Raw genomic sequence first — 13280 nt, forward strand, 5'->3', positions numbered from 1 at the left:
TAGTACTTTTAAGAGAATACATCTGAATGTAACAGAAATAAGGGCAAATCTTATCTCCAAGGTTAGAGACTGGAGTTTTCTCTTACTCTGAGAGCTGTTGAGTTTGAGCTCCACTACTCTTAATGCCTAGACACACAGCCCTGGAAGGACAGAGGCATGATTCTTTCAATTATGTTGCCCAAGCAGAAGGAAATCACATTGTCAGGTAGCTAGAGTTCCACAACTACAGCCTTCTCAGGGTTTCTGAGAGAAACAGCTTTCTGGGAAGCATTATCTAGTTGGAAACAAAAGGATGATACAGATACCATCCCTCCACACATACCCTCCACCCCTAAAGTGAGAGGCAGCAAAGAACTAAAGCCATGACATATGGGAGCAAAAGCTTTGGACTTTGCTCTGCTAACAGTGAAATTTTTGGATACTGGAGTCAAAAAAGAAAGAGAAATGCAGGCTAGATACCTATGTAGATATCTGGGGTGAAGGGGGATTCACTTGAATGTCTGGGCATTACCTGTCTGAAGACTCAGGTGTATTTGCCCTCCCAGGTAAGTCAAAGCCCTCGGGAAAACATGAGACTGGAAACCTGAGGGATTCTTGGGGTGACAAAAAGACTCAGTAATGCCATGGAGTGCAGAGAACTATAAAGAACTACGAAAAAAGTGGACTCAGACGGGAGAAAGAATAGAATTGTATTGACTTTTTATGATCAACTTTAAAATAGTCCTCTGTTTTCCATGGGTATTTCCATGGGAAATAAAGGCTATACTGTATTCAAAATATATTGTTATCTCAGATGACTTTATGTGAGTCAAGCATCAGGTTACCCACATCTCTGGAGATCCACCCAAAAGCCAAGTTTCCTATATTGCTTTTCTAAAAGCACCTACTAACTCTGGGTGGAACCATAGGTTATGATTTTGAAGAATGCCCCCAAGATTGTATCTGGACCATGCAGACCTAGGAAATGGGATTCTGGGATAAAGGACATATTAAAGATAGAAGTGTTGCAGTGGGCTAAACAAAAAAAGGGATCGATTAAGGACCAAGTTAGATTGTGGCTAGGTGCACCGGATTAAGTTCATAGCTCCTTTCTATAATGCCAGGTTAATTCTCACCAAGGAAGCTTTATGAATGCTGCTTGCTTTTAACCTATGTACCTCCCAAAGAATAAGCTAGTCTCAAATTATTTCTCTTCCAGTAAGGGAATGAGAAGGAAAGTACAAAATAAGCAGTGTTCTCATATGATTCTCAGCTCCCTAATTAGAACTCAACCTAACATACATGATCCCTTACCTATACAAAAACAACCCATTTCCTTACATAGCCCCTACTTAAGTGGCTCACTGTGGTGCTCCATGAGCAAATACTGTACTGTCTAAATCTGAGATATACTAAGCAGGACTTCAATGCTGTAATCAAAAACTTTGTGGCAGGTAACCTATATTATAACATGCTAACTATAACCTACTTTTGTAGATTTGGGATAGAGTATTAACCAGAGATGGAAGGGAATATTTTTCAAAACTTAACATGATTTTCAACCAAAAAATTGTTCTAGTAACACTAAAGGCCATGCAGTGAGACTTGAGAATGGGAATGAAATGCTAAATATTGTTCTTTGATCAGAGAACTTTCATTTATGACCTCTTAAACAGCTGAGATCAGTTTTTAACTACAGTTTTAAAGATCTGAAATGAGTTGAACGTGTCTAAGTAACACTAAACTGAAAAAATTCTGAGTTATATGGACAACTCTTCATTCAATTGGGGAGTGAACCAATTTGGTTAGATGGGAGAGAAAAAGCAAGAAGGCATACAAATGACACTACTCCACTGATTTTGCGAACATTTATTTGAACATTTATTTAACATTTAAACATAGATAAACATTTAAGATATCAACATATACATGCATAATGATTGGGTTACGGCACTCCACAACAGATTTACGGGGACGATAACTTAGTTGAATAACTAAGTCGTTTACGGCACAAATTTCACCAGCACCAATCGCGATGTAGCCCTTAGCCCCAAATGGTGGTTTTTAACTGTAGAGTTCATAGAGTTTTACTCTATATTTTACTCTACAGTTACTTATCCTATAGTTAAAGAGAAATAACATCAAATAGAGAAAGATACATTTAACAAAGATATTAGTATCAGTTTAAGATTTATGTAGCGCCAAAAATACACTAATTAGCTACTGACAACCTAGAAAGACTAAGTACCACTAAAAACTACTGGCGCTTAAGAAAGTGAACAGTGAAGTTAAAGGTATATAGGTTTGTTTTTTTGGCATACATAAAGATCTACATTTACTCACAGTTTTTTTTTTTTGTGTTTTCTTATTTTTAGTTATTACATATCATAGAAACATACATTATTATCACTGGAAGGGATCTTAGACCCTTCTTTTACGGACACAGAGTTGACTTAAGTGACATATGTTGAGTCAATTTCAAAGGGCCCTGGGGCCTTAGAGGTGCTAAGTGATTTGAGAGAGCTTTTGCTTCACTCAGTGATCTTCACTCTTTGCTCCTCTACAAGGACCTCCAATTCAGCATCTTCCAAAGGAAACTGTTGGACATGATGCTCAGGAAAATTTAATGTATGAGACTTTCCACCCATTGATTTTATTTGGTTATGAGAATGAGTATCTGCAAACTGATTTGAAGTCTTTGGGGGGGAAAATATTTCATAATTATTGAAAATCACAAAAAACTTATATTTCAGTGCTCTAGTTTGGACTAGCAGTACATGAGGCAGAGGCTCGAGTCATTCTGTCTCGTATCAACTGCTGTAGATTCTGCAAAATAGATAAATGGTTTAAAATACTATTCTTCTCAGTTTTTTCTTTCACATTCAAGACCCTAGCCATGTTTCCTTTAAATGCCTCTCTTCACTTCACAGAATCTCCTTGCCAGAAGTCCTCAGAAAGCCAACTAGTCCAGCTCACACCTTCCTTTCCCATTCATTAGGACAAGTGGACTCCATTAAAGAAAGAAGTGAGCCATCTGGCATCTGGTATCCCAGCTGCATGGTAATGTTGTTATAAAAGGAGCAAAACCACCCAAAGGGAGCACTGGAGAAGATACTCACTGATTTTTCTCTCTCAATCTCTTGGCACACAGCCACCTTCTGTGGATGGCTCCAGAGGCTATGTACAACACCTCAGTAACAATGCACAAGCCTTTAGAGTTTCAAGATCATAAATATGCTAGAATTAGCCAACATATTTCATGGAAGGGTTACTATGTACGTAGTACCAATCTAGATGCTGTGGGGTTATATAGAGAAGTACAATGTCTGGTCCTGGCCCTCAAGAGGTTTAAAATCTAGCTGGGGAAAAAAAAGACATACATAAAAGGTTAAACAATGAACAACGAAGAAATCCCTGTAAGGCAGCAGACAATTAGGTAACAGATGAATGGTATGAAGAATGGATTATGAATTTACATCGTCCTTTTTAATGGTCAGAGAAGGCTTGAAGAAAGAAGTGGGTTTGGGCTGGGCCTTGTAGATTCTAAGGGGAAAAAAACTTACTGTAAAATATTTCCAAGGTAAATACTTCTGGTATAAATTTGAACTTTTTATTTGATGGGCAAATGTCCTCCAGCTTCATAAGAATTAACATTTTGTCTATGTCACATTTGTAAAGGTCAGATTTAAAAGACAACAGGAGGAGAGGAATGATGAAAAAACCCAATAATTGTGTCAACGTGACATCTACTTAAAGAGGATAATTTATTAGGATTCAAAGGTTTCTTATTAACGGACTAAACAGATTTAGATTTCTTAATTTGTACATTTGCTTTCTTTTGGTGTAGAACTTAAATTCTGCAGATAATGCTTTTATAATACTTTTTAAAAATCTCAAAATTCTTTTATTTATTCTGGAGTTCTGGATCTCTGTGCAATCTTTGGCAATAAAGTAAGAAAAATATCAATGTGTTTTTCTAATTTTCATGTAATCACAACAGTATGACATCAAATTACTTCTTGAAGTTGCCTTCTTTTATAATCACCAAATTAATGAAACTGAGATGCAATAGATGTATTCAAGCTAAACCATCTAGGAAACCAAATATGTTGATAAATATTAAAGAATATTTCTAAAATTACTACAATGAGTCATTGGATTCATTTTGATATAACTGACTGGCATTGACCATTTGGCACATGTTAAGAATTTGTTAAGTTTATACTAACTGAAAGATACAGGGTCCAAGCATTCAACTGAGCTCTGTTCCTCAGCAGTAGACTGATGTTGTATCTGAACTAGAGGCATCTGTGTACTTCCATGTAGTTTTTCTGACCACTTTAGAAATCACACAGCCAGTCACTAGAAATTTGTAACCAAGTGGATGTAACTCACATTTACTGAACATGGCTGAGTAGCTGCCATTTATGAAAAAAATGACTGTACCTGGGATTGTGGTATTATGCATTTTTCTGATTCAATATATTTACAAACATACAAAACTTGACAGTATTGATCAAATTAATGCCTAGCTATTTTCTTTTACTTTTAAGTATTATTAAAATTCATTTAATTACATATACTCTACAATATACTTAATACTGTAATATCTGGTATTTACAGCTGGCCAAAAAAATTAAACATTAAATAAAAATTACTTAGCTTTGAATGGGTAGCAACAATTATTACAATCTGTATAACTGAACCCAACAGTGTCAAACCATCTCTTAGAAGGGATATTGTTTGACAGTGCAGGCAGGTATACCTTTACAATAGCAGTGGGATGTAGAATAAAGCACATTCACTCCAGCAGATTATTGAGAACCCTTTAGAGTTTTCTTTCCCCAAACCTGATAGAGACCATCTTCACTTAGCCATCACTCTTTAATGGGGTTCTATGCTAACAAGCAGATTTTTTGCTTTGGGCTTGTTTTTTGTTTGTTGTTTTCCATCACTATCGGAGTCATCTATGATCCTAAGATCATCTCTCCATTTGGCATAGTATCTGTCTCCCCAAGAAATAAGATGGCTACCACATAAGCAACAAAACAACTTGGTTTTTATTCTGAGTTCAGATATGTCACACTATATGCAATATCTACTTCAAAAGAAAATTTGATCACAGAATATTAATCTGATTTTATATTCCCTTTTCCCTCTGGTATGCCCATTTACAGCTCCAGTAATTACTAATCACCATACTTAGTATTTTGTACTAATACTATAAGCAACCAAACCTCAGGTTTCCTGATTCTGCTAATATTTATTCATAGTGGCAAACATTTCTAAGTCCATTTTATTCATTTTATTTTGGAATCAGAGCCCCCTTTCAGGAATAAGGGGCCTGCCTAGTTAAATTAACTTTTGATAGGTTTTGTTTGTTTGTTTGAACCAGATAAAATATTGCATTTCCAATATAGATATTTCTGACCCAGCATCCACTCAATCTCATAAAGAAACAGTCAAAAGTTGGCAGCTGTGGCACTCAACATATTAAGTAAGATGCCCCTAATTCTATAGCATGCAAGAGTATAAGTTGCTAAGAAGTTCAACTGACCATACATTTTAATAGGTGTTAAATACTTAATTGGATTAAATTGTAGTACTACATTGATATGATTTCAGTCATGTGGATGATGCCTATTTATTATGCATTACAATTATGGTCTGTCTACTTGGTGAGGGAGAGTATGAAGGAAATCATTCTAAATTTCAATTTTGTTTTTAGCTGTGATTTTAAAGGTCTTTCAACTTTATGTATGAGAAATTAATCACGTGGTTTTTTTTTTAAAATATATGAACTGAACTGGGAGACTGATGGATTGGTATGCATTTGATCAAATTAGAATTGGTAATTACTAAAGATATTAAATATTATTTGAACAGTTTAGGGATCAAGAGGGACATATAGGACCCCTTTACAATTTAGGGATTCAAGATTGCAACACATTTATGCATGGCATGCCATTTAATTGTCCTTCCACTGCAGCATGAAGAGTATTTAATATAGACTTTAATTAGTCATTGTGTAGCGCTTTAGGATGGTAAGATGTTAATTGCGCTTTTGTAATCTTTGGACCCTCACAACAACCCTGTGAGGTAAGTACTACAGGTTTTAGTATCCCCATCTTAAAGATGAGGAAACTAGAGGCTTAGAGAGGTACAAGATGACTTGCCTCGCCTCTCATAATGCTCTGATGACATTAAGCATTTAGCACACTGTAGTACCACCTTAAGGATATACTCTTTCCCATGGCATGCTAAAAAAACTAAATGAAAATCATGGTACATGAATAGGAAAGAATCTAAAAGGGAAAAATATTCAGTATATAATGCTATTTATGAATTTTTCCACGGAGAGGGAAATGTCTAGAATATATTATTTGTGAATTCTCGGATTTTCTGAAGATTTTAAAATTAGTTAGATTTTGAACTCTCATACTAGATTTTTAAAAATATCATTTTCCATGTACATATATGGATTTTTAAATAATTTTTAAATTTGATTCATTAGATGCTGGATCCCATAAAGTATGATAGATTCCGTAAAGACCTAATCAACAATTTGATTTGCCTCAGGATAATCTCACCTCATCAAGTTTTCTTTTAAAGATGGAACTTGGTATGACTAAGAAGGTCCCTTCTTAATTAATACAACATAAATTAAAATATCTTACACAGTTTACTTATTAATAGCTATTAAAGCTCACTTTACTAGTTTATTTGTTTATCACTTTTCACTTGTTCTATAGGCCAAGACTTTCCATTTCGTTTTGAAATGCTATTAGGAATGCCAAGTGAAATGAAAACAAAGGTGCACTGTACATCTAGGAAGGAAGTAGTTGAATGGGAAAAAAATCTTGCATCAAATTTCTCTGATAATGGTTTGCTATCCAAGATTTATAAACAATTAACAGATATATATATATATATATATATATACACACACATATACATATTTATCTTGTAGATTAATGCATGAAAAAATAACATGTGAATGACATTCACACATAATTTAAAATGACATGTGTCTGAAAACACAATTAGGCTACTACTTTGCTGCCTGCATGGATAATATCAATAACTACTAACTTACCTTTATAGCTGTGCGTTTACCCTGAAAAGATTCAAACTGTGACTACATTCAGACACCTTCAGTATACATTTTTCATATCTATGAACCCATAACTCATGTTTAAAAAGTAAATATTTGCCAGATTTTGACTAATTTTTTTTGGAATTTCCTGTCTACTTTTAAATTCACTAGTGTATTATAGATATGATCTGTAAAAACTGATTTTAAGGCAAGTTTATTCAAACTTAGGACAATGGCATTGTATGGATGAACTGACACAACCTATTATTTCAGACCCTGTAACTAAAGAAAAAATGCCACCATAGATAAAGGCTATGCCAAACCCAGGAGAAATGAAGTCTGGAACAACTCTAATCCTTTTGGTGCCTAGTTTTTGCCATGAATGGATGACCTAGACACACTGTGAATGTATGGAAGGTCTTGAATTATTTTTTCCAAGATAAATTATTTGGTAGAGTAAGATCCACTGTACCATTCTCTTAACCATTTTCTTTTGACTGGGGGAGATAAAACTATTTTGACAAAACCAATTTTTTATAGAATTTAGGACTAGAATTACCAATGCAATGAATTTTCAAGAAAACACAAGTCACAGTCTCTCTGGGTTAGATTCCTCAGCTTTAAAATGAGAGGACTAGACTAAATGGATAATTCATGAGGTTCCTTTAGGATCTCAGATCTAGAGCTCAGTTCAATTTCACTTCGCAAATGAGATCTAGAGAAGTTAACTGACTTGTTCAAAGTCCCATAGGTAGTACTGTCTGGATTGCATTTGTTGTGGGTTCTAATTTTTGTTAGTTTGTTTGCATAGATATTGTACTATCTGTGCGACCTTGGGCAAGTCATTTAACCCTCATTCAACACTCCCAAGCCACAGTTTTTTTACATTGGTAAAATGAGAGCATTAACTTAGATGGCCTCTGACAGGCCTGACTTTTGCATTTTCAATCTGAGGAACCTGAATCCCAGAGAGGTCTTAACTAGAGCCTCTTACTTCCTATTTCACACATGGTGTAAAGTAATATTTATCGTTAGGAGGCCTAATGAACAGAAGTTAGCCCAAAGTAAATTTTATAATGATTTTCATTTAGGAATGGATATTACACAGCTTCATCTTAAGATTTTTTTTTTTAATTGACCAACATAGTGAAGATGGAAGAGGTCCCTGTACTTGACCTAAATTAAGGAAATTTGCAAAGTCCTTCTTTGTCAGCTTTAACCTTGCATTTGTTCAGAGCCACAATATTTGCTTATGCAACCTCACACTAATCTTTAATTGCCAAAGAATGCATGGTTTTTCTTCTGTCATCTCCATTTGCCAAATTTTAAAAATCAATGTGGTTCAAGATTTTTGAAAATTATATGCTACATCTACAAAAGCCATTTCCAAACAAGTACATTTTGTTTAAAAAAAAAAAACTTTATTTTTTTTTTCCACATATCCTCAATAGGACTTCAAAATCTTATCTTGCTGGATTTAACACAAATACTCTAAGTCAATCAAGGGTTCAACATGCTTTAATCCCTGATGAAAGGTGGTCTATTTCTGCTACTTAGATGTATACTGTGGGGAAAAAAAGAAAATTCTTTTGGATTATAATCAAAGTGTTAGTTAAATGATACATAATTTGGAAGGTTAGGCTGTTAGAGGGTTTTTTGTTTTTTTAGTTTTCTTTTCAATCTGAGATCTAATTTTTTATGTTAGGAGAGTATGTCATTTCACTAAAGTTCACAAATATTTACCACTTGAACACTTGAATAATGAATTATTTTACAGTAAGTGTTTTCATTTTTATCAAGTTTGCTTTTCTTCAGTAACTAGACTGAGGAATCATGTTTTTTAAGAGCTCTGTCATCTGTTTCTGTAGTGAGCTCATGAAACATGATCTGTCTAGTAGTAGGGTCTGTATTGGGAGCAGTGCCCACCACCCCTAGCGTGATGGCCCTGGAACTGTTGGTAGTGTGCATTGTGCACATGCTGGGACAGCCCAGACCAAGCCACATGCTGAGATGGGTGAACCTGGTAATGGTGCATGTCAAAGTACTGAGGAGCCAGCTGATAGGAATGCTGCATGAGAGAATTGTCTTGCCTATGCTGAGGCGCAAACAGGGAGGGAGGGGCATCCTGGGCCAACCTGTGCTCAGCGTTGTAAAACTGCCCAGCTGCCTGGGACCTGGAGTGGCTGGACTTGTGGTGTCTGCCCCGGGAGAAATCTCGGTGGTGATCGCGTCTGCTGTAGCAGCTCCTTCCAGCCTCTCGAGGCTGAGGGCACCAGTGAGCAGCAGGGGGTGCTTCTCCTCCATAAGCACCTAACAAGGGAAAAACAGCCATATACACAAAAGCAAAAACAAGACAAAATTCTAATACAACTAAGAGGCAACAAACTCCAATAAACTGTTCTCTGTGATTTCTCCCATCATTTCCCACACTATTAAGGGGCTACAAAGTAGAAAGTATATGGGTTTGAAGCATATGAATGAAAAAAGAATTGATGAAAGATATGGGTTTTTGACATTACTTCTTAAAACTGTAGTGCAATCTCTACTTCTGGAGAGTTGGACTAAGCAATTCACAAGTCAGATCATACTGTTTACACACCAAGATTCTGATAGTCAGGTCGATATTCCTGACGAAACTCAGCAACAGGTCTGTACTCCTGGTGGTACTCGGCAACAGCGGCAGCAGTGGTGGCAGCTGCGGCAGCACGATACTCCTGGTGGTATTCCTGATGGTATTCCTGTTGGAACTCCTGATACTCCTGAGCAAACTCCTGCTGCCCATACTCTAGCTGCCCAAATTCTAGCTGTCCATATTCTTGACCCCCAAACTCCTGACCAAACTCCTGGCCAAACTCCTGGCAGTATTCCTGCTGGAAATCCTGCTGGACAAGCTGCCTGTGATCATGCTGGACCATCTGCCTGCGATCCTGCCTGCGATCATGGCGGTTGGAATGCCGGTGATCATGTCTGCTAGATTTCCTCTGATCCTGTCGGCCACCTTTTCTCTGCTCTCTGTGTGCTCCCTGCCTGTTTTCCTGCGGGGCAGCTGACTTTTCCCGGGCACCCAGTCTATTGTCCTGGCGGGAAGCCTGCCTATTGCCCTGGCGGGAAGCCTGCCTATTGCCCTGCTTCTTCTGTTTGCTCTCCTGCTTATTTTCCTGCCTCTCCTCCTGCTTCTCCTCCTGCTTCTCCTCCTGCTTCTCCTCCTGCTTCTCCTCCTGCTGTTCCTCCTGCTTCTCCTCCTGCTGCTCCTCCTGCTGCTCCTCCTGCTTCTCCTCCTGCTGCTCCTCCTGCTGCGCCTCCTCCTCTCTATCCTCCTGCCTATTCTCCTGGCTGTCTTCCTGGAGGGCAAGAGGCCTGGGTCCCTTCCGACCATCCCTGCTGCAACTGGATCTGCTTTTTGACCTGTACTCTGCCCTCTGCTTCTTCCGATTCCGTCCATAGTACTTCTTCTTGCTCTTAGCTGCCTTTTCTTTTTCATCATCACTGAAATCAACAGCCTAGAGAAGGGAAAAATACATTATCGCTACTATATGATATTCCCATTGATGCATATTAATGCATATTTCAGATCTATATTTTAAAAAATGCATTATTTTTCATTAAGTAAAAGGCATGTCATAAAGTTCAACAATGTTAATTTTGGTTTCAGTAATGAAAACAACACGTTTGTTGATTTTATAATACTCCTGTTGCAGACAAAGTGTTGACTCCCACTGACAGAGGGAAGTTTCTTCATCGAGCGGTTATTAAACACTAATGAAATCACTGGTCTAGTCCCTAAAAGTCTGACAAATAAGAAAAATGGACTGACCTCGGGTGGTGGCTCTAGGTCATTCTTCCAGGAAGCATCAGAACCCCTATCCCTAGAAATGCAGAAAATAAAGCAATGCATACTGTGTATCAATATAACCTCAGGGAAAAGAGAAAATGCTAATAAAACAAACAGCAAGAAATAGAAAAGAATTAAACACTACAAGTATGAAATTTAGCTATGCCAACCAAAATTACGGTAAGGGAGTACTTACCTAATCCTGTCTGTGAATATGTAGCGAGTGAAGTGCTGGATTGAGGGGGCAAAATACATGATGTCCCGGATTTTGATGTCCTTTCTCTTGATGTGCTCCAAACAACTGAACCGTAGGACATAGAAGGGATGCGCAACAGGCCCAAAGATTTCGAAAATCTGAGTGTGGTGGGAATGGGAGAGAGGTGAACACTAAAATTAAAAAATAACACTAATAAAATACACAAGGGCCAATTTGGCTACAAACCCTGTTTGGTAATATCTCTAAAGTGAGGATTTAAAAGCAATTTTGTAGATTTTAACATGATTCAAATAAAGTATTCATAATGGTAGGTATGAGGTTGGAGAGGCTAGTAGTCTTACTGCTACTAGCTTTGAAAATTATAATGTCTTTTCTCAATTATAGGAGGAAGAAAAAAAACTAGAAATTATGCACTGTCAACTGCATTGGGTAAAATTTTCTCTTTTTAAATTTGTACAAACCTTTCCAGCAGCATGTCGGTTGCTCTTGAAGATCATGCTATCTTCACAAACTGGTGGTAGGTCAGTCACAGATTCAATTATCACTGAAAAACCAGACAGAATGATGTGTTTCATTTAAAAGAGGCATTAGCCAAAGGGTAGCTGAGATATAAATGTTAATGTAATGTTAAAACTGCTAATTTCAATGCAAGTTAAATGAGAATTGAAGGCAAGACTCTTACACCTTAAAACCTATTCTTGGATGCAGGAAGTACACTATTACCTAAGAAGAAGTCTTGTTGTTTATAAGGTATAGCCAACCCTACAAATCATAAAATTTTTAAAAATATGAGTTAAAGCATATTATATATCACCAAATTTTAGCTTTGGGCACTTACATAAGCAAACAATCAATAAAGACATTTTAGAATACCACAAAAAAACCCCATCTTTAAAAGTTCCTCCCACTTGTAAGACTTTTTTCCACCCCACCCCACCAAGCGATTTCCCTTTATTCTGCCCTCAGGCATTATTTGATGACACATGAAAAGCTTCTACAGGACTCAAAGCACCTTCTGCTGGCACAGGTGGGATAGCAGGTATGGATTGCACAATAATATGGTCTTTTTTATCACAGCCATCTCTTTGAACTTCCCAGATTCTATTGATTATACTGTACTTTTTTTCTTAAAAAATAAAATAATTAATTGAGACCCATTGTAATCTCTCATTTTCTCACTGATCTAAAAAAAATCCTGATGCTGATCTAATAAAATCTTTCACAAAAATGTAAACAACAAATAACACCATTACATACATACATGTAATAAGTAAACCTGTTTAAAAAGTGAAATTATTTAAATTTTGTTAGATGAAATATTTATGTGCGTTAGTAGATGTACCCAATTTATTCACAGGCAATATAACAAATTTGAGGCTGGGTCTCACACAGCCAGGAATAACACTAAAGGTTAGGGAAGAAGCATTTTTGCCTTACATGACAAATGAAATGTTTTATATGTCTTAATTTGGAGGACTCTGGACATTCATGACTACCCAAATATGTAAGGAACAACTATGTATAGAAAGCCTACTTGTGACCCAGGGCTATGACTTACATTTTATAACTACTGTCTTCTTTCTAATGACACAGAACAACAAAAGGGAGGACTCAAATTCTTGATATCTGAGCTCTATTCTTAACTCTGACTCGTTATGCGATTTTGTGTCAACTTCTCTCTTTGCTTCAAGGTCAATGTAATTATGTTCTTCTTACCTACCTCTCTGGTAACTACGATGACAAACTATTTCATTATGTATTTTCTTCACATTTTGCGGTAAATGATACATTAATTTCTCATATATTTTGAAAGTTTGAAAACTGTGCTACTTTATACAAAGTACTGACAAAAACCAAGAGAATCCAAGAATTTCATAATAATTCCCTAAAGAGCAGTACAAAAATCACAGTACTTAAATATAAAGAAAATCCTTTTTACCTTTTCCTTAATTGATTGCAAGATAAAATAACAAAGAAAATATAGATCACTAAGAAAACGTGTCAAACAGTTAAGGATAAATAGTGAATATTTTTAACAAAACATTTTACATACCTAGTTTTTCGATAATACCTGAAACTCTCCCAAAGGGCTGTAGTTCAACACTTTCAGGCAGAATGAGGGTCATGTCATCTACTGGAGAAGATGCCTACAAAGA

At 36.5% G+C, this 13280-nt stretch overlaps 1 protein-coding gene across 8 annotated transcripts in view; it reads right to left on the reverse strand.

Moving 5' to 3' along the window:
• Window positions 1–1833: 1833 nt before the first annotated feature.
• Window positions 1834–13280, reverse strand: part of NAF1 (nuclear assembly factor 1 ribonucleoprotein) — a 58256-nt gene continuing 46809 nt past the window's right edge. For 5 of the 8 annotated variants that reach the window (XM_072621467.1, XM_072621463.1, XM_072621462.1 and 2 more), the window contains 6 exons: window positions 13178–13271; window positions 11586–11668; window positions 11104–11261; window positions 10890–10941; window positions 9675–10575; window positions 8475–9385 (listed from right to left, as the gene is read on the reverse strand). In XM_072621467.1, the coding sequence (XP_072477568.1) occupies window positions 8967–9385; window positions 9675–10575; window positions 10890–10941; window positions 11104–11261; window positions 11586–11668; window positions 13178–13271 (1707 nt within the window). In that variant the 3' untranslated portion in view covers window positions 8475–8966. Of the gene's footprint in view, window positions 3339–8474; window positions 9386–9674; window positions 10576–10889; window positions 10942–11103; window positions 11262–11585; window positions 11669–13177; window positions 13272–13280 lie in introns of those variants that run through there. The other 3 variants (XM_072621465.1, XM_072621464.1, XM_072621466.1) reach the window with 2 other exon arrangements.

This window comes from Notamacropus eugenii, chromosome 6 (assembly GCF_028372415.1).
Source record: "Notamacropus eugenii isolate mMacEug1 chromosome 6, mMacEug1.pri_v2, whole genome shotgun sequence".
NCBI lineage: Eukaryota > Metazoa > Chordata > Mammalia > Diprotodontia > Macropodidae > Notamacropus > Notamacropus eugenii.